The following is a 27,479-nucleotide window of genomic DNA, read 5'->3' on the forward strand; positions in this document are numbered from 1 at the left end:
GTTACACCTTCAAGCTGAGTGTCAGAAAGCTTCATGACAGGCAATCTTTTCAACTTTTTAATCATATTAGCTACTTTTACTCCTAACATGCTGAGACCTCTAACTGTATCAAACATAAATCCCAACCAGACCTAATAAATAACCGTGTTTGAACAAAAGCATACTTTTCACTTCCAAACACGATTTAATTTTCTTGAAAGCTGCAACACTAAATAAAGAATTACTGAGAAATATGTTCCAAACCGAGATAAAATTACTTCCTAAGACTACTGTGAAAAATATTTGGTCAGGGTGGAGTGGACAGCCCCAACATGTGCTGACCCGTACAGGAATGAGGTAATGAACTGAGGAAATCCTCACATAAATTTCACAGACACTAGATGACACTTTAAACAGAGTTGATTATACTTTAAAAAAAGATAGACTAGCAGACTATGTACACTGTAAACTGGTTATTCTGGAAAATGTAGGGTAAATCTTCCTTAAATCACTAACAACCATTAAATTGTGAAATTGACTTTTCCCACTTTTTGAAGCCAGCATGAATATATATATTGTATGTTTTATATATTAAGTAAGATGAGGTAAGGAATTTTGGGAATAACACTGCAAAATTATACATATATACTGTAAATTCTAAATATGTTTGCTAACTATGCTATTAAGACTTCTTTCTGAGAGGATTTATTTGTTATTGGCAGTGGTGAAAGAAGTACTCAGATCATTAATAATAATACCGCAATGTAATGGTACTCAGCTGCAAGCGAAAGTGTTAATTGAGTAAAAGTGCATAAGTAATATCAGCAAAATGTACTTAAAGTATCAAAGTTTCACTGAAATGGCAGAAAACTAAGCAGAAATTACCCAACATGACCTAATTCCAGCTCAATCGTGACAATGTTGTTTTTCTTTCAATTATATGATAATAAACTGAATATTTTTGGGTTTTGGGCTGTTGGTCAGACAAAACAAAACATTTGAAGAAACCACATGGGTTTTGGGAAATTTTTATTGATATTTCTTACAATTTTCTTACATATTATGCGATTAATCAATTAAACAAAAACATAATCAGTTAACTGACAATGAAAAATAATAATACTTGCATCCTTAATCAAGAGAAAAGTGCTCATTTGGCATAAAAATTACTCATGTGAGTGTTACAATATACTGTTTTTTTTTATTGAAGTAATATAACTGTGGTATTAATGTTTAAGCCCAATTTTAAAGTTGTAGCTGGTGAAGGTGGAGCTACTTTTAACTGATTTACATTCTGTTGGATAGTTTAGCATCATGTGTTTTGTTTGTCAAATTTGCATCAGCAACTAAACTATAGCTGTCATATAAATGCAGTGGAGTTAAAAAAAAAACAACAACACAATATTTCCCTCCGAACTGTAGAAAATACTTAAATAATTTGATTTATAATGAAAATTTAAAATTAATTTTAATTTAAAATGTGGTGATGATGTTTTGAGATTTAGGATAGTATTGTTTAGTTTTATGTTGGATGTCTTATTTATGTTGTTATATCGCCTTTATGTATCTTGGGACCATGGTGTAAATAAGTATTCTCACTTTGACATGTTGTTTTGGATTTTGTTTTATGTCTGTGATCCATTAATAAATCATAGTACACACATGTAGTAACTTTGCACCACTGGTTATTGCGTTAGTGACAGTAACTGCACGTGTCTACATTTTATGAAAACGTACATATATAAACCTGCATTTCTTCACTTTGTTACCTTTAAAACTGAGTCATAGCTGAATTTAGTTGTTTATGAAATACTTTTGGAAGCACTTTTCTTTTCTTTTCAGTCAGGCATTTGCCGGGCAAGCTGCGGGTCTCTCTGGGAAAAGTGGGTGGCGTTGTTGTATGCAGGCATGGAGAGAGACGCGGACCAGCTCTGCAGCTGCAGTTTCTAATGTGATGACAGCTGATTCTACCGAGACACAACCGGGGCCGCCGTGTCTCTTTCCACTGTCAACATGTTTCCTTGACTGTCACGGTGAAATAAAGCTGTCCTGTCCTCTCCTGGAGATAATAATGACTCTGCGTTCAGCTCCAAAGCTGCGGGAAGTGTAGCTGCTGAAAAGTTGCGCCGCGGAGAGAAAAAGCTGCTCCGCCACCACATCAGCAAGCCCTGAAGAAGTTGGATATCTTGTCTGACTGGATCTAACTTAACGGCCAGGGTCCACTTTTTCCTCTCAAACCACTTCACAGGTAAGAGAAGTCTTCCTGTTTGACTTTTTGTTTCTTTTATAGAGCCGCACGAAACAGAAAGACGCCCATGTGTGATGAATGATACACGTTTATGGTAACACAAGGGTACTTTTAACACATTATACTTCTCTAGCAGACTGTATATTAATTACACTCCATATTCCTCTGTTATACGTTTCTGAACAGCTTTGTGCTGTAATAATCAAGTGCTGACAGTCGTTTGGGCGTACTTTGAGCAGGATTTATCCTTCCACACTGACACACACACACACACACACACACACACACACACACACACACACACACACACACACACAGTTGAGTGTGCAGCAGCCTCAGTCAGTGCTGAGTGTGAATACTGAGCTCTCAGGCTCACTGACTAATGACGTGAGCTGAATGAGTGATGGCAGTGAACACAAGTGCTGCAGACCCAATAATCCCCCTGCTGTCTATCTGTCTGTGTGTCTGTGTGTGTGTGTGTGTCTGTCACCTGTGGCTGCTGCCTGTCAGTTGTTCCACCACCATGTGACACACAGACAGACACACTTATGTATGGGGGTCTGGTCACAAACAGTCTGATCGATCTATTCTATTCTGTTTTCCTTTATTCCATCATGTTCTGTTGTATGTAGTCTGTTCTGTGCTGTTCTATTATAGTTTATTCTGTTCTCTTCTGTTCTATTTCATTTAATTTTATCCTGATCGGATCTATTCTGTTCTGTTCAATCTGTGAAGTTGTATTCTGCAAATGCGGTTCAGTTTTCACAGCTCTTCTGTTTACTTCTTCCAGTTTTTTCTATTCTATTCTATTAATGTTCTGGCATTACGTACTTTTAACATTCGGTGATATGGATTCAATCCTCTTATCACAGTTTATGTAATTTTATATCACAGTTGAGACATTAATGCCTAAATTTTGCTGAGAATCAATCAAAAAGAAGAAGCTATTGAAGGATAAAATAAACAGTCAGGAATTTCTGTTATAGATAATAAAGCAAACGAACTCCCTTGCAAAACAGGACACTTTGTAAAATGAATGCAAAAATCACATAAAAATACAAATTTAAATCCATAAAACAGTTCCTGCTCATTGCCCACAGTGACGTAATAAACCTCAAGATATTAAAGGGATAGTTACCACAGTACGAAGAGTGTTGCAAAAATCTGATTGTACACAGATTTACACAGCTCACTGTGTATACATCACCATATTGCCCTCTCATACATTTAATACCATTACTTTATATCCAGATGAAATGTGTTATATTCTCTTCTATTATTTCATCACATTCTATAGTTTGTAACAACAGTGTATTAAATTCTCTGTTCATTTTACTCTATATGCATCTACTCTTCTCTGCTCTGCCAGGTCATATCCTGTTTTGACCGCTCTGTTCTCTGTTATTTTTCTATTCTATTCTGTTCTTTTCTATTCTACAGAGCATTAGCCTTTGTTTGAGTTCGACCTTACTGAGATAATTAACACACTGCTCCAGTTCCACACTGGTCAGTTTGGGTCAGTGGCTGATCAGACCACAGTGTGAAGACTAAATTAGTGTTGATACAAACATTACAGCAATTGTGTTTTGTAGTTTACACAGAGAAACATGTCAGTGTAGTGTACATTGTAAGGTGTGTAGACTTAAAAGCTCAAACTATGTCTAGTTTGTTACTTGAACTGAGTCAACTGACCTCGAATTTGTGGAAAAAGCTTACAGTGTGTGTGCTGCAGATGCTGTTCACACTATGGAGCGCAGTATGGACCAGACTTTATCTGCTGGAGCTGACAACCATATACATGTACAGTATGGCTTAAAAAAAAAACAGATGTTAACAAACAGAATGGATTTTGAGGAGAAATCTCCCAAATATACTGCTCAAGTGGAAAAGCCAAGAATGACATTGATCAAAAATTTCAGTTGCGGGGAATTAGCAGGGAGCTCCTGGTATGACATTAGAGTATACTGATTATTTAGGTGCATTCTGTAATATCGCAATTCAACATAGTCTTTAGCAGTTTAGCAGACTATTTATTGTTGAACTATCAGAACAGACAGGTACCTGTCTATCAGAACAGACAGGTAAAGCAGCATTTATCTCTGTACTGTATGTTTCTGAGCCATGACATACCTGTGTGTTTGTTGTATTAGCAGAATACAGTGTCTATCTTACGACAACAGTGGTATTTACTCACAGCTTTAGTCACTAAGTGTTTGTCAAAATAGTGAAATCTTGACTGCGCACCAGTTTATCATCTCCCTCCATGTTTATTATCATGTCCTGTTCCATATCATTTCAGTTTCCAGTTGTGTTTCTGCTGCAGGTTCAGTGTTAGGAGTTAAGAGCACACACACACCATAAAGGCCTTCCCAAGCTTCTTTGCCTGCAGTGATGTCTGCATCAAAGTGTATTTGACCTTCTCCTTCATTTGAGTACATACCTGGCAACCCACCTGAAGTCTGCTCTTCCGCTTCTTTAACTAGACTATCAGAGCATTAATCAAGTGAGGATTATCTTCTTTTTCTCCATGCTTTTGTATTTAGTGCTTAGTCAGGATTTTGGATGCACATAAACATCCTGCACACTGAATTATTCACCACTGGCAACAGTGTCTTATATCTGCACCTGTTGACAAAGAAACTTGAGACGTTTGTGTCAGTTTGCATGTGTTACATATCACACAAACACTATGCTGTAGATATCCCATAAATCTGGTGAAACATATCATAACTGTATTTGTATTTATATCCAGTAATAAAGCCTTGTAACAGCAACATAGATTATAACTGATTATCATAATTCCAAGCTATAAATCAAAGCTATAGATGCACATCAGGATGCCAAGCAGAGGACAAATCACACTGGATTAACAATTGAAATAAAAAATATAAAAACAGTAAAAAAAAATAGAGTGTGAAGACCTTGATGACGCATGTAAGAAATGGTGAAATAAACAGCTTGCAAACTGCAGGCCTCCAGTGTATTTATTGTATCATGGTGACGTTTTGAGCACCACTGCTCTTCATCAGACTCAGCGGTACTCGAAACGTCACTTTGGTACAATAAATAAGCGGAAATTGGAGCCCAGCAGTCTGCAAGCTGTTTCTTCGGTTTATTTCATGATTTACTCACTTCTAAGCACCTGTCCTCTCCGGTTTGGTTTGATCTTGCATGTAAGAAATGGAAAACTTTCCACTATTACGTGTGCCAGCGCTCCTGAGAAAGGCATTTGTCAGACATGAAAAAATGACAAGATTCCTTGCATTCTTTGCCGGCAGCACTGTATTAGTTAAACTGGCTTAAAAGGCAGAAGAATTAATTAGATTTGAACTGCATGTGAAAAGGGGGGGGGGTAAGTTCACTGCTGGTATGAGCAAAGGCTGCAGAGTAGGGGGGTGAGACATTCATATTACTCCTCACGTATTATAATGAACGAGAACTAGAAAAGGTGCCTTCCTCCTCTTCTTTACCATAAATACTTTATCATTCATTATTTAGAAAGAATGGAGGATGATAACATTTCAAGAAATGTGCTGAATCCATATCAGTGAAAAAGTTTAAAAACACTTCATCCTTGTCTTGATGGACATAATAGTGGAGTTTCCAAAGACAGAATTAGACACAACAGCCATGGAGGCAGAGAGAAGTTGTACATGCTTGAGATAAGACCAAACACAAGGCAGCGCTCTATCAAGGGTCAATAATCTGCAGTTTGTTAGCTGTTACTTTCAGAGTGCCACTGCTCAGAGGATAAATTAGTCAAATAAGTAGCTGAAATTTGGACTGATAGACATGAAAGACACATAAATGTCCTCTAGCTTTGGTAATGACCCTTTTGATCTCTGCACAGTGTACACTGATGCTCTGAAGTGTTGGTGACAAAAGTGACTTATAGGATTGTGTATCTTGGTTCCCTATGGGATCTACCCACCAATATTATAACACTACTACGTGGACAGCAGTTTAGGAGTCTAGTTTTATGGAACATATAGAGTTTTGCTGAGCTTTTACAACCTATTTGGCTTTATTTAATTATGTGCCATTACTTCTGAGACTAAGAGCAATCCATTTTCAAGATTGATGTAGCTGGCACTGCAGTATTTTGGGCCTAATGCTGATTTCCAATGCAGATGGTATTTCAATCTTCTGCCTAGATTATGAGTCCCAATGAGCTGTCCCAAGAGTGGATTCACCAATATATCAACAGCACAATCGAGTCCAGTTTGGGAAACTCATCAAAGCAGACCAGGGTTATGCCACTTTGGCAGCCTCTTGTTAATGTCCTCACTTCAACCCTGAATTGCTGAATGTTTGGGAAGAACATGGAAGTTTCCGTAGAAGAGAACACATACTTAACTCTCCATGTTTCTGCAGGCATGTCATGATATGAATCCAAGGGAGAGATCAGTTATGTAACAGCTCATATGTAAACTATTAGGCTTCAGCCATGTTTTAAGGGTGCGGCATATCATTGGGCACCTCTGGGGTCCTCTCAGGGAAAACCCTCTGCCTTCCAAACACATCCCTGTATCCGTGACAACGGAGCCTCGGCCCTCTGAGCGCAGACATCTGAGCTGTCCTCCCCACTGTGGAAATGTTTATGCAAAAGAGCAGTTCCACCCAGTGTATATGTGTGTGTGTGTGTGTCCACGTGTGTGTGTGTGTGCCATGTGTGAGTAATATTTAACATGTGCATGCTTGAGAAAGGAATGGAGGAATAAATATGGGACAAACAAGGAGGAGTTATGGGAAAGAAAGGAAAAGTTAGGATGAAATGTAGCCGGAAAATAAGCACATTCTCCAGGGAAATGCCTCCATGTTAGCCAAACTGCTGGATGCTGCGCAGCAGAGTGAGTGAAAATGTGAAGACAGAGAAGGATTGAGATCCATGGATGAGCCAGAAAAAAAAAAAAAAGTATTTCCAGGCTTTTCCACAGACCCGCCCTGGGTTTCCCTCCTACATTCATGTAGCAGAAACACATCTTGCACTGTTCTCTCTACTGTTATAAAAGTTAAACACAATGAGCAATAAACCCCCAAAAAGTATTTTAACTAGTATACATAAGGCAGAAAGTAGAATCATGAATGATCACTCACAACACATCCTGCTGTTTCAAACACAAAGTTTTGTCCAGAGGAGATACAAACAAGACGGGACTGGCTGCAGAAGTACAGAGGTGTGGAAGATGACTGATGTGAGGGGAGTCATAGTCGGGCTTGTCCTGCCGCCGTGAATCAGCTCATTGTCAGCCAAGAAAGAAATAGCTGCTCTCTAGCGCAGGACCTGTCTTGGTTAACCACAGATACGTTTATAGCGTTACTGTATTTGTCACAATCCTTCCCACTGTTCTTTATGTTTAAGCTGAGGCCAGTTAGAAAGTAACAAATATCTCATAGTGAGCTTTATCCCAACAGTCTGCAAGGTTGGCGTTCTGTAAAGCAAGCAACACAACACATATTTGGTTTAATTACAGTATATCATCTAAATTACATCATCTGAAATTGAATATAAAGTTGAATGTACTACTTAAACTGTCATTTGTTAACAGCTATTAGATTTTGCAAGCTAAATGTTATCACAGCTGGTAGGTATAATGGTAAAAAAAGTTCTAAAATGAGTATGTATTTCCACTTTTTACAGACTTTTATGAAGCTGCAAGGATTCACAACACTGAATGTCAGGATGTACGTGAATACTGATAATGTTATGATTCACTGGTAAACTTGATATGTCATCCAAACCACATTTGTTAGGATTTTTGTTTGAGCTATTTTAAATAAAAGGAACAGTCCTTCCAGTCTCTTGATGTAAGCAATTTGAATTGATGGTGGCCTCGTGACAAAATAGGCTTTGTTTCTACTTCACGCTATAGTTTGTATTGAAATGCAGACTGGGCATGTTAGTGTACAGTACATTATGTCTGCATGCCATTACATCCATCTCTCTGTATGTATTTACTTTGTTCACATGTTTGAGTGGAGCAGGACGGCTTTGCCAAATGTTTCAGCAGAGTTTGGCATCTTTTAGGCATTTGACTCAGCTTGCCAGATGTGTTCTTTTTATCCACTTGGCTGAAGTCACGTAGCGCTGCCTCATCTGATTGAAATGCACTATAAAGCCAGACTGCTCTCACATGCCGCCTCTTGTTGTTTAGAGCAATGACATTAGAACACAGTGTTGTACAATATTGTATCTTGAGGTTATTATGCTTTTATCAGATAAAAAAAAAGATGAGATGAACTGCAAAAAGTTGGATTGTGACATGCGATAAAGGCCCATAACATTACATGTTGCACGATATGTGGATTAGAGCTGAAATGATGAGTCGATTTAGCAATTGACAGGAAATTAATTAGCAACTCTTTTAAAGGAAAAGGCTGGCAGTTTTCTATATATTTTTTCTACTCAATTCTATTTTTCTACAGTATATTTTCCACAGATATCATGTGCAGAGCCAAAGCAACAATGAACTGATCCTACTTACAAGTATTCTGTGTGTATTCAAAGTCTGATATATTGTATTCCTCTGTGCCATAGAGCTCCGTTGTTGTCCAAAAACTATTAAAACATGTTAATGAGCCACACCAGTGCACTGGGTGACATGTTCCTTCACCCAGAAGGCAGTGGTTACCGTTTAGAAACGAAGACTAATAATAGCAATCACATTTTCACCCTCTGGAGACTAGTTCACACGGATCACAACCTCCTGACTTTGTGCTACATCGTAAACTTCTCAAAGAACTTCAGTACAAAGTCAAGAGGTTGTGATATGTAGCACAACAAGCTAGCAAAGCTCTGGAAACAGAACAGCGTTTCCGTGCACGTGCAGTACCATAAGAGGAAGTACTCTCCTGAGACTCAAAACATGATCGCTGTTATTAGTCTTTGAAGCTGTTTCTTAAGAGTAACCATTATCTTTGGGGTGAAGGAACATGTCACCGGGTGCAACAGTGTGACTCATTGATGTGTTTTTAATAGTTTTTGGACACCAACAGAGTTCTACAGCACAGAGCAATACCATGTATCAGGCTTTCAATATATGCACAATACTTGTAAGCAGGATCAATTCATTGATGTTCTGGCTCTGCACATGTTGACAACAAGAAAAATATAGAAAATCGCCGGCTTTATTCTTTGATAAACAATTAAGCATTTATGTCATTTTTCAGAGACAATGTGCCAAGTAACCTTGACCTTTAGGAAAGAGTTTTTTATTTTCTGACATTTTACAGACCAAACATAATAATGTATTAAGAGATTAATCAATAGTGAAAATAGTCATTAGTTTCAGCCCTCGTCTGGATCCAGCAGGGAAACCTCAACTAAATAGTTTTTTGTGTGTGAGTTTCATCAAAATGTTACCATGTTAGCCAATTATGTCCTTCATTTATTACATTTTGTCCCTGAAGAAAACCGGTTACGTCATCGTGCCACAGGGGGTCTCTGAGGGTCTGACTTTATAAACACATGCTGAGAAAACCACATGACTTGTGTTGACAACTGTCAGATAGAGAGAAACCTCTCACTCCCCCCCCCCCCCCCTCCTTCCTCCCCACATCACATGTGCTGAAAGATTAGACGGTCAAAAGGAAAGCGACAGATGTCCCACGGTTTTTAACATCCAGAACCGTCCACCGGCTGTCCACCTGTTTTAGTTATGTTGTTTTGAGGTGAATGCGTTTCAGTGGACTCAGCATTCTGGATGGGAGGACTACACTGCTGCGCTGCACAACGAGTCACCAGTGAACAATTAGTATCAAAAGACATCAGCTGTCATCCAGTCCACTCCAGAGGATTCTGCCCGTCTGTGTGTGTTGACATCCATGCACAGGCACGTGCCAGTCTGCCACTGCAGTGTGTTTGAATAGGATGAATGATACAAGGGTTGTGCACCGGTGTGAGCCTCGCCCTGGCAGGCAGACAGATAATGAGGCAGCGGCTTCATTGTTGGCATCAGATGACCCTGTTCAATAAAAGATACAGGCAGTCAGCAGATCCTCCACCCTGCGCTCACACTGACAGTCCACTAACTGTAGTGTACCTGTAGAGACAGGAACACTTGAGATGCCTTGCAGCAGTGGCAAATGTAGACCAGTTATTACATTTATGCAGTTATGTACAAATATGGACAGTATATCTGTCTTTTTATAAGAAATCTTATTCATTATCAGTTAATCTTTTATTAATTTTTTCAACTAACTGGTTAATTGTTTAGTCTATTTTCTTGTCAGAAAATAGTAAAAAATGCCTGGGAAGAGGTTCCTAGAGGACAAGCTGATGTCTTCATATAGCTTGTTATGTCCAACCAATAGCAAACAACCTATATATGTTGGATTTAAAATGATATAGCACAAAGAAAAGCAGAAAATCCTCACATTTGAGAAGTGCCTGATGAATCTTCGTAAAGAGTCATCAGTGATGGAAATGGTTGTCAGTTAAATTGCTGTCAGTGAATTCACTAATCAGTTATTTAACTAATTATTTCAGCACCATCGCTCAGTCATTGTCAACTACATTGGACACGGATATGATGCAGATTAATGACAGAGTGTATAACTGACAGTACAGTATGAGCAGTAATTGAGACATATACACATTTAAAAGCAGCAGACATTTTGACCTGTCATTACAGAAAAAACACAGGTTAAACAAATATCATTAATGACGACTCAGTGTCTCATTTCAGAGAACGAGCATAGACAATACCAGACAATACTGCAGTTGTGATCAATGTCATTAATTGTTTTTTCCTGCTGTAAAGTCAAAATGTTTGCCATGAAAAAGGTCTATGGTAATAATATGCTTAGAAAATAGTCACTTGATAAAATGTAATATCATTTATCCTCTATTATAGATTCTACCTGCCTAAATGTACAATTTGATTTGAATGTAATGTAAGTATTAAATTCTTTCATGCTCACAATATTGTATTTTAGCAGCTGTTCCAGTTTTAGTTTAGCTGTGAGTTTATTTAAACTAAACCAGGAAATATTCTTGATAGGCTGACTGTGATACCATATATATTTATCAAATGTGGGGTCTTTTTTTATGTAGCTTGTTTTTCACATCCAGTTAGTTTGCATGTAAGACAAACGGTAAACCTTTCTGTATTATGCAAGCGGTTACAAATGGAGACAGTTAAGTAAGGGGTGATGATAGTCTCAGGGACACATCTTAGGTTAGACAGTTGGTGCTTTGGCCCACTGTCAGTGTGTGTGTATGTGTGTGTGTGTGTGTGTCAGCTGTTGACATAGCTGTCTGTCGTAACACTGTGACTTTCTCCAGGACAGTGCCAAGTGGCACACGCAGTCTGAATGTCTCATTCACCCTGTCTTCTTAAAAAAAAAAGTCTCATCAATAACCACTACTGTTTTATCAATGCTGTTAAAAGGACGCTTTGCTCTGGTGTATAAATACCAATGACGGCTTAGTCTAAAACTCTTCTTTCAAAAACAAACTTAATGCCGTCCTGTTAGAAAAGTATTCTGTATTGTGTGTCTGGTTACTTAGTTATGATCAGAGTCCCATTCCTTATCAGGACAGCGTAGATCATAGGAGAAGAGACACGCCTGTTTTGGTTTTGTTATGAAGACCTTTTTAGCGTATGAACTGCCCCTTGTACTTTTCCATGAATCATTCCGCAGCGGTGGGTAAGCTGTTAATACTTCATGGTTGATTTTATTGATAAACTCAAGTGGACATGAATATGTGGAAATGGTTGCTAGTACTTGAGGTTTATCTGGTTCTCTTTCATTGACGGAAGGACAGTAATCTGGTCCAAGCTGGCACTGATTCAATACCGACCTTGGTTGAAAGATTTCCTCCAGACATGCCTGCTACTCCTGACGTGATCCTGTTTTTCCCTCTTTTTTTTTTTTTTTTTTTTTTTCAAATCCAAACAAAATGGTCCTCATCTGGTGCTTGTTGTGAGTCAGAAGCATAGACTTAGTATAAAGAAGCCACTGACACACTCAAACAAGGACAGTATGCTTTTGCAAAGAGAGGCAGAAATGTACACAAGGAATGACTATATACAGGTGAAACCATTTCTGTCAGCTGTAAACAGGACATAAATAGTGCAAAGAAGTGAAGAGTGCTGAAGTAAATTTTAAATGGTAAAAAAAAGACACTTTATATACATTTATATATAGTAGGTGGTTAATCTTTGAATATGTTCCCATTTTATATTTTACATAAACAGGTTCTCTAATCCCTAAACTTGCTGATATGTAATTTCATTTGTTCAGTGGAAATGTGATACTGGCCTACAGGGAGTAGAATGAACAAGAATTAGCAGGATAGATGGAGTAAATCCACAAACACAAAATGAAACTAATTGCTCTTGTCCTTGGTTAAATTAGGAGAAACTTGTTTGAAGCGGGGCTGGGTCTTTTACTGATGTAATAGTGGTAATGAGACATGAAACCAGATGTCATCAGGGATTTAGGTTATTGTAATTTTGTAATGAAGCTTAAAATTGTGTTTTTTTTGGGTCCTAAAAGCAGAAGTGCAGTGAAATGACTCATTTCAGGATGTTTCATTTGTGCTGAATATGTAGCATTTGTAGGTGCCCATGAAACAACATCACATTAACAACATATATACCAATATTTAGTATTTGGTATATACAGTACAGTAACAAGAATAAGAGTTTACAGCCATTTTAATTTTGCTTGTGAGAATGCAAACGTTTGCTAATTACCAGTAAAGACGAAGTAGAGCTGAGGATGATGGAAATGTCATTAGTTTTGCAGGTATCTAGTCATAAACAAAAATATTGGGTAAATTGGAGTTTTGACTTGATAATGGCGCCAGATGAAAATTCATTCATAGAGTCCTTGCTGTTTATCCTCTATGACCCTTGAATATCTGTAGCAAGGCTACATGCATTGCAGTCCATCTAATCTTTTTCAAGATATTTCACTCTTAACCACAAATGTCAAGTTGTTGGCGGCACCAGAGGAAAAGTCAGGGGATCACAAGGATGCATCATCAGGACATTATGATTGTACAAAATGTCAGGGCAAACCATCATTGAGATATTTCAGTTTGGACCAAAGCGATGGACTGACAGAGCAACTGAAACACAGCTGCAAGCCTGGCTGAAAATATTATGATTTTTATCAGTTTCACCTTGCCCTGCTTGGAAGCTTCTGTACTGTAACATATCCGACAGACTTGTGGCAACACACAACTCAGCTAACGTAAGCATTAATGCAGTAACCAGTCATGCTGTTACTCATGTGACACTTCATCATTTTGGTACCTGCTGCTAAGAACTGCATTTCTTAGAAGAAGTACAACCTCTCATGTTATTTATCAAGGGTAATCTCCAGTGTCAACACACTTAATTGCATTAACAGTTGTTGAACATAAAAGATATGAGCTTGCTTTAATGTGCCAGCTGTCCTGTATGAAGTTGAATAGAATGATATTCAACTGCTGTACGCATGTGGCCACAGTATCACTGGAAAGCTGAACGCTGTTGCCATCAGGCTGCCTGTGTTGTCGGTGTAAATGTGACCAAGCATAAGGGCCACTGACACACTGACAGATCCATAAATAACACTAAGGAGCTTGTCTGGCTGGATGCAGATCTTCGGATTAACTTCATGGGAGCTTCAGCAGTCCCGTGACTCCTTTGCAGGTTCTGGCACTGCAGTCAGGTGGAAAGAGATTTGATTTCCTGGTTCCTGCTTTTTAATTCAACAGTTGTAGTAGCACGCTGACCTAGATGCACGGAGTCAAGCAGTGAAAGAGGTCATTTTGATTCATGTGCAGTAGATTTTTACCACATCAATTATTAGTAGAAATTAATTAATATAATTACTGTAAACAACAACAACCTTTGGCGAATAGATTGTCATTTACACATAGAAATCATGATGTGTACTTTTACAGGAAACTTGCTTGATTGCTGTAAGAGATAAAGGGACACTGCTCTGTTTCACACGAAGTCTTCAAGAGTATTATTCCTGAAGAAACAAAAAAAAAAAAAAAAAAAAAAAAGGCCTGTTGAAATATTTTTTACAACATATTTAATCTCTTGAGTAAAGTCAAACACAAAGCAAAGTTTTTAAATTTCTCTTTGCAACAGACAGCAGAGGAATTTATGAAATCGCTTACATGGTAACAGTACCACTGTCATCCAACAGAGGGCACCTGTTATTTAAATCGTGGTTTACTATTCTTATCTAGCAAATAGTATCACAGATCAGTTTAAAAAAAAAAAAAAAGGTGGCACGCTTTATGTATATCCAGACATTTGCATCTGAATCACACAATAAATCACGTCAAGAGTTCAACCATAACTGATTTTTACTTGAACCGTAAAAACCTGCAAACCGTTTCGTTTCAGGTTGATGGGTTCGTTCCATCGCCTCAACAAAGAACAGAGGAAATAGATAGGAAACCCTCTCATTTGCATAGCTATAATCAACAACATGACTCGAAGTCACCAAGCTAAAGCCCTGCAAAGTGCACGCCACAAGTGATATTTTTAAAAATGCAATTTAAAGTCAATGGTTTCACTTGTGGTTTGTCATTTCCTTTCTGTTGCAAATGGCTGCATATAGTGTGGGACTCACTTGTGATGCTCTTTTTAATTCATGGCACAAGTGTTGGTTGAACCTTTCTTCAGCGAGTATGACCATTCAGCAAAGTCCTAACAGAGTGCTTTTTGCCCTCTAGGAAGGAGATGAGATATCTTTATTTACTTCTCACCTGCCAAAGACACAAATCAAAGCATTTCTAAACCTTCATCCCTCTAAAATGTGTATCTGTTAACTGCTACAGGCCTTTTACACTCAGACAGGTCGAGCTGTGAGTTCATGAGATCATGATGACTCATTGTCTCATGGAAACCATTCCTCGTAGATGGCTGATCTGTATTCACCTGTCTGCATGTCAGGACATGTTTTTATTTTTTTTACAGGTAGCTATTGTTTCATTTGAACTGAGGATAAGCAGAAAGATGAATAATTGTACAGACTGTGCTTAGTAATTAAGAAGAAATCACATTTCATTCTTGAAATAAGGATAGATGGGCATTTACATTAGCCATGCTACATTTAGTGTGCATTAATGTTTTCTTGTCAGTTATTTTATGCAGTGTCATGTCAACATAATGCTGCATAAAATAGAAATTAACAAAAAAAACAAAACACCATAGTGTCTTGTCCACTGCACAAACTGATGAGCCTGTTTGTGCTCATTCCTGGCTGTTTTTTCAGCCTCTCACTGGACACCTCCCCTTGGCTTGCATTAGTTACTGCCTTGGCTCGGGTTTCATTGCGGCTTTAACACTGTGTGGTGTTGAGTTCACAATCTAGTACACTGAACAGTGAGCACCAGCTGCTTTTGTTAAGAAAAACTGTGCTGCTTAAACCTTCACTGGGGAACAAAGAAACCACACAAGTACACACTCAAACACTCTTTGCTGTTAATACTAGTCATCTGTCCCATTGATATACCTCCACAAGCAAATCCAGGATAACCTGAGTCTTTCCCCAGAGATGGTGGCACTATACTGGGCTAGAGTCCTCTTCCTCTCCCCCCCTCGGCTCCATCAGCCCACTTAACAGAAGCCCCATTGACTGGGACAAACTACAGCCCTCTTCTCTCGTTTCCCGTCTCTTTCAGCGTGTCCATCCCCACCTGTGGTTAGTCTGTCTCCAGATAATGATACACCAGGGCTGGTGAAATACTTATTAAATGCAATCTTTGTGTTGTCTTGTGTGTGTTTGCTCATTTTGCTCATAATTGAAGTAGTCAGCAACACAAATTTGAGTAACTTTCTTAACTGTTTTGTGACTTATAATGATGAAAACAGTTGCTTTTCCACAAATAGAACTTATTCTTATGATTATTTTCTTTCAGATCATATTTACTGTAGGCTATATTTCATGTGTGTTAGAATCTCAAAATGCAAACACATGCAATGTCAGATAAGCATGCACACAGCCAAATATCATTTAAAACTAGAAGAGTGCACTCAGCAGGATGCGGATTTCCGCCAGGTGTTTACAATCAAGATGGCGGCAAAGATAACAAAAACAGGGATTTACTCATCTCGTATCATGCCTAACTTTAATGGATCATAACATATCTAGTATGAGATAAATCAGCAGATGCTCTGGTTCAAGATGAGACCAAACTTTTCTATGGATGCCAGTTTTTGAGCCACAACAAAGGCCAAAATGTGGCCTGCAACAGACTAGGTAAGCCTTGGTTTTAACTTAGCCAATTGCCAGAAATAACTTTGTATGACATGTCGTAATGCGTATCGTAAAATGGCGAGGATTGCTGAAAAGATGAAAGTCTAAGCTTTTACGACAGGCTCATAAGGAATCTTATCGATATTTATTTGAAACAACACGACCCGCTCTCAAGGTACCGAAATTTGGCACCGATTGATCCAACATGGCAACAAGCCATGATTGACTGTTCCTAGCGGCAACAAGATTCCAAACTGAAGCAGTTGTTGATCAATGAGGAGTGACGAGTCAGCAGTCAGTGGCAGCATAAAATAGATTTTTCAGAAATTGTGAATCACCGCAACCACAAGAGGTCCTTAAGCATACAGAAACAAATGTGCACAAAAATATTAGGCTGATGGGTACAGTAGTATGTGAGATTATCTGCGGACAGATATACACACGGACACACAGACACGACCAAACTCATGATCATGATAATTATAAGCAGTCATCTAAATGTATTCTGTTCCGCAAAACCTCCAGCCAGTAGTTAGGGGGTTTAACCACCATTGGGCTGGTAAATGTGATTTTATTTCACTGAACAGGATTCAGGTCAGTCACTTAATTAAGATCAGTAGTATTATTTATTTAGGTAAGATGGGAAATTATAAACTCATGTCTCTAGATCCCCTCTAGGAGATAGATACTATACATAAGCTTTCATATTTTGATTTCATTTTACAAAATGAGAAAATAATGTCAAAACAGTGGCTTACATCTTTGACTCGAATGCAGTTCTAAATGCAGTTTCAACTGTAGAACAATTAGTGGCAAAGGTCAGAGATGAATATACAGGTTGAAATACTTTAAAGGTGTGGGTGTGAGTGATATAAATATCTGCTGAACTGAATGGACAGACCTGTATTATCTGTGCATCTCTAACCCTTGTTTGCTTATGAGAAAGAAGGAGAAGGATAGAAGAGCGCTAAGGAATGCCCTTCAGCCTTCTTAAGTACAGCTCTCTTTTTTTGCTTTTCTCTCTCTTTTCTTTCTCCTTTTCTATCGCGGGTTTCTCACGCTCTCTCTTCCCCCTTCATTTGGTGCTATTTCACAAAAGCTTGTCCTCACTGTGAGGCATTTGTTGATCTGTATGGCGAGGATTTTGAATAGCACCAGTGTGTCTTGTTGAGAAAATGGAGACGCATTCCCTCATGGGAAAGACTTCTGGATCTTGAAATTTTTCTTAATGTTTTTGAACGTTTTGTTTATTCTAACTTTTTGTTTCTAATCCCCATCTACGTGAACTCACTGCTTCATTAATTTTAATATAAAAAAATGTGTGAATTATCTGCTTATCTCTCTGTGTCTCTCTCTTTCTGCCTGTACAGGTTATGAGTAATGGAAGCAGGATCAGTGGTGCGTGCCGTGTTCGAGTTTCTCCCCAGTGTCTCTGAGGAGCTGCCGCTCTTCACTGGTGATGTCATTGAGGTGCTCAGTGTCGTAGATGAGTTCTGGTTGCTTGGTAACAAAGATGGCGTCACAGGTAAGGTGTCAAGGGAAGTGGCTGCTGTAAGTAGACCTGTATGGTAAATTTATATGTATATTATATAAATGTCCTCTGCGTGAAACTACACCGAGAAGCCTACAGTATCACAGTGATTATACATTAAACAAACCACATGGGAAACTGTAATTTAGTTTGGTATGAAATGGCGATAGGTAATTGCTGTTTTACACATATCTGAGTTATCAGACCACTGATATGATTATTTGTAGAGTGTGCAGATCCAGCTCCCTCTTGGGGCCTGAATTTGTAAAAGATTCCAGCTGTTCTTTCTAATAATTGTTTGACATTTTCTCTTTCACTTCCTCTCTAAGTTTTGTAATGCGTACGTCCATGACATCACTTGCAGAGTACGGGGGTTTGAGATGTGCAAACGATTAAAATGTTCTTGCTCTTGGGCAGGTCTGATAATGGAGAATAATCATAGAATATTAAATCTACACTAAAAAACGAGGAATGAAGTGTTGCAGATCTTACACATAGTTCTTACACATTAAACAGTGTTTGTTTACTTTAATTTAAAGGCCCTGCACATTTATTGTAATTCACTCTGGGTGAGATGTGAGACTGAAGTGTACATCATTTTTCCTTCACTTCCTCTGCCCTTCCAAGAGGTTGAACGTCACTCAAGATGACAAAGGGGACTCCCTCAGAGGGGTAGATCAGAGGGGAAGTTAATGCGGGTTTGCTTAACTGCTTCTCGAAAACACAGATGATATCAATACATTTATAGCAAAGCTTTCCTGGAAAGATGGGAACTGTTTTTACATGCATCCACTGAAGTGAAGTTCAAAGAGATGCACATCCTGTTTACAGTAAGGTCCTTCTCTATTCAGACTAAATACCATTCTACTTTTGCTGTTCTGTTTTATTTGGTGTATAAATATATTAGTGTACTCTGACATATGTGGGTCAATTAGTAAACACTATAATACTCACATAAAGAGAGCAATGTATAACATATAGGCTTTTCCATGACCTAATTGGTCGTTGTATTCACCCTAAAACCAGTACATTTATATTTTCAGACAGATAAAATTATGACATAAAGTAATATGAGATAAAAAAAAACAAATACAATATAAAGCAAATCATCTGAACATCATAGAATTTAATGTAGTTGTAAATCTGCAGGCTTATAAAGTTGTCAAAAACAGGACTGATTCTACTTTTTCTCTCCCATTACTTATTCCAATACCTCGTCGATAGTAGCAATATTATATCTGACATGTTGCCTGCAAGTATTAGGATAAGAAGTATTGAGGAAGCTACAATAGACACTGAAGTATCAGGCATATGTTGGAGTTGTTGGTTTTTTTTGTTTGCATTCTCTGTAAATGTTCAGCTGTGTTTTTCCTCTTTGTCTTGTCTTCAGGTCAGTTTCCCAGCACCTTTGTGGAAGAGATTACAATTCCCAGCACCAAGCCTGGAGACAGTCTGTATGTGTGCATCAGTGATTTCAGCTCAACAGAGTCGGGGAACCTGTCTCTTAAGAGAGGTATGGAGATACAAGCAACACTTACGTTTAAAATAGTGATTTAAGTGTGAATCACTCCAAGTCTTTGGCTTTGAACACTATTTGTGTCCTAAAACATGAAGATTTCTTTTTATAAGAACACACAAAGGCTCTGTTATCTGTCATTTATAAGTAGATGCTTTGCACAGAATAGTGGATATAACTGAACATAACACTAGAAGTTGTATGTTAAATAGTATTACTGGTAACTCTAATGGGCCATGTCTTCTCACTTAGCTTAACGCTACTTGTTGATGTCGCAGGACTCAGGTAAACAGTTTGTTTTGTGTTGTAGTGTAGTTTTGTTGTGTTAGACATTGTCTCTATTGTCACAAAGTGTGAACCACTCACTCTTAAATTGAATGTTGCCAGAAATTAAAATCACACAATGATTTTTGTGCAGCGTTCAGTTTTAGTTGTGCTGGTTGGTGTGCTAATAATAGTTCTGAGAAATGAGACAAATTACACTAAAGATTTATTATGTTTATTTCTAGTCACCATTCTCAGTCTGGTGCTGAAATTAAATGTAGATTTGGTGCGAAATGCTTTCTTGTAACAAAGCAAACCTCGACTATACTGATAACTGTGAATAGAGACAAGGCAAATGTTTTCCTTCGCTTCCTCTTGAAAAGGAATATCAGTTTAGAAATATGTGCAGATATTTACATGATCAAGATCATCATAAATCAACAGAAACAACTCTGACACAAAGTAAGAAACAAGTGAGCTCAAATTAGATCAAACCTGTGATGTCACCCTGCTGCAGTGTCTGGTGGAACTTCTCTAGAAAATCGATTAGGAAAGAAGATAAAGGTCACTCAGTGCACCAATGAACAGCACAAGAAGACAAGTCTTCTCTTTCATTTGCTGAGTTAGAACTGCTGCCACGACCGTAGATTAAAACTACATACACAGGCTTGGACATAGTTTTAAATTATTTAATTTGGAAAAGAGCTAATATTCATATGAACTTTATGTTTAAGACCATTAAAATAGCACTGATTCTTTAAAGGAAATGCATTCTCCTACCCCAAAAGTTTTTCTAAGGCTGTTTGTCATTAACATTTTATGTCACTCAGTATACTGTTCAGAATAAATTAAGAAATGCTCAGTCAAATTAAACACAGTCTGTTTTCCTCCAAGTTCCTCAAAATTTACATTGTGGAGATGTGCTGTTTTTTTAACAATGGAATACCAGTATTGATTAAGATTTCCAAATAATCGCTATAGAATCAGAAATCTAGTGTAGGATAGTGTATGATCATGATTGATCGAAACTCCAATTATGGAATCATTTTATTAAAAAAAACCCCACAAAGAACATACAATGTTTGTCTATGTGTACAAATGTGAAAATTGTCACGAACAGTAAATGTGAAATTGTCAGATTAGCTAAATAATAATTTGTCTCTTATAGCCATCACATTAATTTGGGAATGCTGAATTTGAGATTGTTTTAAAGAGTTTAAAATTGTCATCCAAAACATCTAATGGATGATGGACATTTCACTGCAATATCATTACATCATACTTTTTAAACTTGGACATGCTCTGCTGTAAATGCCCTGCCAACAATGACATTGTGTCACCATGATGACACAAAAAACACTCAACACATCAGGTTACTTTCCAAAACCGCCCACTAGATGTCCTCAGATGCCAAACTGAAACCCATGGGGACTCTTCAGCTGAGTTTTGGCTTTCTTTTCATATTCCTGAATTTTCTCACATGATCACATTAGCTGTGTTATTTTTTCTGATTTCTTTTCATTCACCGACACTCTCAGGCATACAACTGTGATGTTTGCAGGATTTCTTCACTTTGGTAAAACTTTTTATTGTTGTCTTTTAATGTGGTTAGAAGTGCTGGAAGTAGTTGTAGTCATAGTAGTAGTGGAAGTATTGCAACAGCATTTGAATAGTGAATTTAAAGGTGCTTTGAACAAGATTTTAGGTTAAAGTATATTAGTTATACAATAGGAACAACTTTTCTCTTCAATACTATATCAAGTTATTAATCAGCAATTCGTCACTCTTACTGTACACTCTTTTTTTTCTTTTTTTTTTTTTAACTATGACTAAATTTACCCAAAAACAACATTATAGTACATTTTTGTTTTGTCACACATAAACAACACTTCCTGGATCAAAGGAAACAGCCCTCACTGGCAGTCTGAGAGCTGAAATGTTCATTTCCAGTATGAATTTCCATGGTCCTAATGGCTGTGTTGTTGTCCCAGACACAATGGGAGGTGGAGCCGCAGGTCTTTGGAATGTGACCCCTATAATGTCTGGCTGACCAGTCAACATTCCTTTAATCCCTGATTCTCCAAGTATATTAACAGGAGGGCTGACTATAGAAAAGTTATTAAAAAGGCAACAATAAAGGTAAACTGAAATAACTCAAATTATGCCTTAAAAAAAGAAAACGGAACAGAAAAAGCTGTCAGCCGCCACATAAGCTGCAGGCTTCTTCTCTGTTATGCATACTTGGCTAATTGGTTGAATTAGAGGATTAGAGTAGTATTAAAAATATACATATACTGTAGATTGATAAAAGCAACCAGCATGACAACCTATGTTGCTTTTATTACCTTTATATCCTGAAGCATCCCAGCTTTGACTTTGTGTATCTCTCAGTACTTACAACTCCCCTCTTATCTGTTTTGCCACAATGACAAATGAAATATGTTTCAAATAAGAATATAAGATGTGCCAACAAGATTCATAACAGTAATATGAATATTAAATGCAATTTGTTCTCTGTCTGTCTAGGTGATGTGGTTGTGGGAGAGGCAGGAGGGTCCATTGACCTCGGGGAAACCTGGCAACGTGGCTGTAATGCCTTGGGCATCCGTGGTCTATTCCCCTTATCATGTGTGAAGGAGCTGAACCTTTCAGGGCGCTCCAGGCAGCTGTCTGAGCGCTCAGCTCAGGCTCAGGCTTTAGAGCTCCCACCGTATGCCCTAGGCCAGGCCCGTGCGCTTATGAGCCTCCATGCACAGCTCAATGAGGAGCTGGACTTCCGCGAGGGGGACTTGATCATCATCACAGGCCTGCCTGAGCCGGGCTGGTTCCAGGGGGAGCTGGATGGCCGCAGGGGCATTTTCCCGGAGGGGTTTGTGGAGCTGTTGGGTCCCCTCCGATCTCCTCAAGAGCCTTTGGACTGCCAGTATTTGAACAATGACCCTCAGCAATTTAGCTACGAGGACCCTTATGATGCAGGAGAGGGGACTGAGGAGGAAGGTGCAGAGGAAGGGGAGATTTTCTTGACAGAGGTAGAGGAGCAGAAGGAGGCTGAAGTAGAAGAAGAGGAAGAGGAGGAGGAGGAGGAGGGCGGTGTCTATGGAGTGGCACTGTATGAGTTTCGGGCCATGGAACCAGGCGAGCTGGACTTTGACGTGGGGGACCGCATACGTGTTATAAGCACTTTGGAAGATGGTTGGCTGGAGGGGGAGCTGAGAGGGCAACGTGGTATTTTCCCTCATCGTTTTGTGAAAATGGAAGATGACGGGCAGAAAACTGCAGAGGAAACAAATGTTGTTGAACCAGAAGAAGAGAAAGAGAACAGCTGTACTTCAGAATACAGCTCAGGTCATATATGTCCCAACGGGTCAGGGAATGATCCTGAATGGAAAGCATACGAGGATCATACAGTATGGGACCTGGACTACTTTGAGAGGACTGAGGAGCAGAGGTGGCAAAGTGAAAACAAAAGCACCGGAGCACAAACTGACAACAGAGAGCAGAGAGAAAGGGGTAGTAGGCCTGACTCTCAGCCACGTAGACCTGTCGCCCCAGCTCATAGAGGGCCTGAGAGACCCAAGTCCACTCCTCCAGCAAGGCCCAGACTCCCACCTCGGCCCAACCTCCCTGCACGTAGCCATAGGCAGCATATTGGCCCATCTTCTAACACGAATCGGTCTAGTTATACAAATGGTAACACAAGACCTTTGCAGCCCAAACTCACTCATAGCCTAACCCTTCCCAGCACTCACTCTGGTTGGTCAAAAGACAGCAGATCCTACCAGAGGCCGCCAGTGGATGGTGCCATCACCAATAACAGAAGTGCCAGTCTTGGCCAGGCATTAATTAACCTTGTTGAGGGCCATATGCAGAAGAAGCTGTCTCGCCATGCTAGCGTCAGTGATGCAGATATGATGATGGGCAGTGCTGAGACACGTTCAATCGCCTTAGATGCCCTGGCAACCTCAGCTGGTGACTTGGAGGCAAAGCTATCGCAGCAGCTTTTTGAATTTGAGAAAAGCTTGACTACTCCATATTGTGATACCAACATGAGCTCTGGTGCTTCTGTAGGTGACCTGCAATCCCATATCTCGCGCCACTTTTCTATTCTGGACTATGGCGATGAGAGTGATATCATTCGAGGCTCTTCACATTCTCCAGTGTCCCACCTCTTGCAGTCGAACTCTGCCTCTTCTTCACTAGAGAGACGCAGGACCCTCCGTCCTCCTCCTCCTCGTCCAAGAGCCTTTCATCCTCCAGCCCCATATGCATGCAAACCAGCCCGCCCTGCTCCACGTCCCCCTCCCCGTTGCCCGAGACAACACGCTGCTCCGCCAACTAGCGACTCCCTCACCAACAGCCCCATTTTCTACACCCCTGACGAGCCAACTTCAAACCTCCTCGATCAAATAACAGAAGGACAGGCTGAGTTTGGTGACCTCGCAGCTGCCCAGGAACATGAAATCCAGTGCCAGCTGGAAGCAGAGAGAGAGTTGGAAAGAGAGATGGAGTTGGAGAGTGAGAGACAGAGGGAAGAGGAGGAGAGGTACCAGATGTTGCTACGGCTACAAGAGGTGGAGCACGACATGGAGGCCTACGCACAAACGGCAGAGGAACTCAGGGCCATGTTGGAGGAGGAGGAGGATGAGACAGCCCGCATGCAAGTCATGGAGAATTTGGAGTTCTGCAACTATACGCTGGACACGCTGGCCCTGGAACAGCAGCAGCTGCAAGGTAAGACTGTTTGGCAGTGGAGTGGGAGTTTGATGAATCATTACTCAGGTCCAAAACTGGATGTTCAAGAGGTAATGATAACATGATAGAACTGACGGCAATTGGAGAGAATTTGATTCCGAGATCAAGCTTGCAAGTATTTCAAGGATTTCCCAAAACAGAGATTTGAGCAGACCAAATGACTTAAACAGAAAGTTTATTCATTCTAACTATTCAGACTTTTAAACTTGTCATTTTAAATTGTTGAGTGGCGACTTGAAATTGAGAAACTGCGGAAAAAACAGGAAACTACGCAGTCAAGCAAAACCAAAGATACCCGACGTTACCTGCTTTCATTAATGCTGATATTTTCCTGTGGTTTACCTTTTACGAGTCAGCTAGCTAGCAGGAAGGGTTAGATGGAAACAATTTCAAACAGAGGACAAATAAGAGATTTTTCTTCCTTGATGTCATGCTTCACGGCCGTGTTGCCTGCAGGTCCGTTCTTGAAGTAATACACTCAAAAATGTTCTGACTGCAGTCAACGCCGAAGACAAAATGTAATATAGTAGGAATCTAAAAATGAGACATCAGTGCTTATCAGATTTCCTCTTTGACTTGTAATCCTGACACACACACACACACACACACACACACACACACACACACACACACACACACACACACACACAGACAAATTCTACTGTACACTATGCAAACAAGACATCCCTATTTACTGTCCACAATGATCAGAGGAAGAAAGATTGTTTATTTAAATTAAGGGTTATCATAACTGTGTGTGCAGACTTTGTGGAGTGTGTGTGTATGTGTGTCGAGGAATTTGCTTTGCCGGCTCAGTACAATGCTACTTTAGAAAGGTAAAGCAAATATGACTGAATCATTCAAATTTGTCCAGTTTTTAACTTAACTTGTGTTAGAGGTATTCACAGTTTTCACATCTCGTTTAACATGACTGATTTCCTTTTAAACGTGCATGATCATCTTTTACTTTGGATAACATTTCTGAAATCTGAACCCCTAGGCAACCCAAAAATAAATATTTTAAAGCCAAATGTTTTATGATTTCTAAAACACAATATCAACATACACAATGACCTTGTCATTGATTGCTGTCATTTTTTTTCTCTCTTAATGTGATTGATTAATTTGGTGATTGTGAACACAAGGAATAATGAATTTGTCAACAATATTCATATTCTACTGTTGGGCTTGATGGATCACCCTCAGCCAAAGCTAATTGATTTGTTTTTGCCATCTCATACTATCTGGGAGCATGGTGCTGTCTTTGGCAGCCCAACACTTTTTCACTTAGGTACGAGGTGCATTCCTGCACATAGTGAGAGGGGAAGCAATGCACATGGGCCTCTGTCTCTTTTTCCACTCTCTCTCTTTTAGTGGCACTCTATCCACATTTCTTCCCTTTCTCGCCTTTCTCAGAGTTTCCTCTCTTTGCACCTTTCATCCTTTTCCTCCATCATCTGTTCTTTTTCAAATGGATTGAGAAGACATTGGGTGTGGTTTGGGGATTTCTGCAGTAGTGGCGAAGGACTTAGCATGGCGGGACCCAAAGTGTGGTTGTGGCGAGCTGTGACATGGCCCCTGGCACACCTCTCCACACTGCTTGCACTCGCTCGGGAGGCCAGATCTAACAGAGTGGCAGGTAGGCTTGAGTTGCGTCTGAATTTTGGTTGGTGCTCATTTGGTTATTTATTGGACTGTTTTGCTATTTGACAGTCGGTGTTGCGTTGACTGAACATGCATGCTGTTTGTTTCTCAGCATCACTTTTGCTAGTAGCCTGTAATTCTCTACTCACTGAGCAAGTGCAGCAGTTGTTGGCTTTGTGCCTTGCTCAAGGGCATTGATAGTTGTTGAGTTTGCCCATATGGGCTCAACTTTGTATTAGGTAAGCAGGTTGGAAATATGAATTGTTGAATGAGTTGTTCACTTTTAACCATTTTGACTGTGTTAGGAACATGAAGTCTTGGTTTTGGTTCATTAAAAACATCAAGGATATATTCCCTGAACACCGGTTCTTGGGTTTGGCGATAAGACAATATAAACCTAGAGATGATATACATTTGTTATATCATTTGTCAGAGATTTTACCATACTGTGTGTTTGGGCTGCAATGATTATTATCATATAAATTAATCTGTTGATTATTTTCTTAATTTTGATTGATTAATTTATTTGATTGAATTTAATCTCTTCTGTAAAACATCAGAAAACTCACTCAAAAAATGCCTTTCAAATTTTTCCCAAGCTGAGATCATCAAGTGTCTTGTTTTTTCTGTCAGTCCAAAGCCCAAAAGATATTTCCCATTAACTATAATGTTAAGACAAAGAAAAGCATCAAATTCTCACATTTGAGAGCCTGGAACCACCAAATCTTTAGTGATTATTTTACCTGGTAAATGACAATGACAAACAATTAATCAGTTATCAAAATAGCTTCGTTGCTGACTCATTTCCTGTTGATCGATTAACAGGTAGCTGTCACTTTAATGTCTCCGGGTGTGTTAGGCCAATGGAGGCAATGCTGCAAATCAATGAGCAAGACTGCTTCATGGTTATATTAGATTTATGTTATTTTTGCATCATTGTGTTATTGTTATTTTATCTATGAAAAGTTTCTCATTTTTTCTTCTGTTCTTGGATTTTATCTTTATCACTCAGTCCTCCCTCAGTGGTTCTGCATCAATAATTCTGCTGATTTCCTTGTCGCTTGGCAATGAATGTCCTTTTATCAGCTTTCTGACAGCCAAGTTGACTGACTCACGTCCGTCACTGTCTTCCTTTCTATCTACACACTCACACCCACAAATGTTCCCCATTCGTTTAGAAGCTTTCAGTCTAATCACTGCCATTCACAGCAACAACCAGGCTGCTTTGTAATGCAAATTTGTCCCATCCTACATTATCATCAATGAATCAGATCCATTTCACGCCTATTGAAGAAACACTGATAACATGTTCTTTTAATGACTAAGTG

At 39.2% G+C, this 27,479-nt stretch overlaps 1 protein-coding gene across 3 annotated transcripts in view; it reads left to right on the forward strand.

Moving 5' to 3' along the window:
• The first annotated feature begins 1,799 nt into the window (after nucleotides 1-1,799).
• Nucleotides 1,800-27,479, forward strand: part of dnmbp (dynamin binding protein) — a 52,483-nt gene continuing 26,803 nt past the window's right edge. For 2 of the 3 annotated variants that reach the window (XM_067577242.1, XM_067577244.1), the window contains exons 1-4: nucleotides 1,801-2,227; nucleotides 17,815-17,969; nucleotides 19,366-19,488; nucleotides 22,282-24,486. In XM_067577242.1, the coding sequence (XP_067433343.1) occupies nucleotides 17,825-17,969; nucleotides 19,366-19,488; nucleotides 22,282-24,486 (2,473 nt within the window). In that variant the 5' untranslated portion in view covers nucleotides 1,801-2,227; nucleotides 17,815-17,824. Of the gene's footprint in view, nucleotides 2,228-17,814; nucleotides 17,970-19,365; nucleotides 19,489-22,281; nucleotides 24,487-27,479 lie in introns of all 3 variants that reach the window. The other variant, XM_067577243.1, reaches the window with a different exon arrangement.

Source organism: Thunnus thynnus, chromosome 20 (assembly GCF_963924715.1).
Source record: "Thunnus thynnus chromosome 20, fThuThy2.1, whole genome shotgun sequence".
Classification (NCBI taxonomy): domain Eukaryota; kingdom Metazoa; phylum Chordata; class Actinopteri; order Scombriformes; family Scombridae; genus Thunnus; species Thunnus thynnus.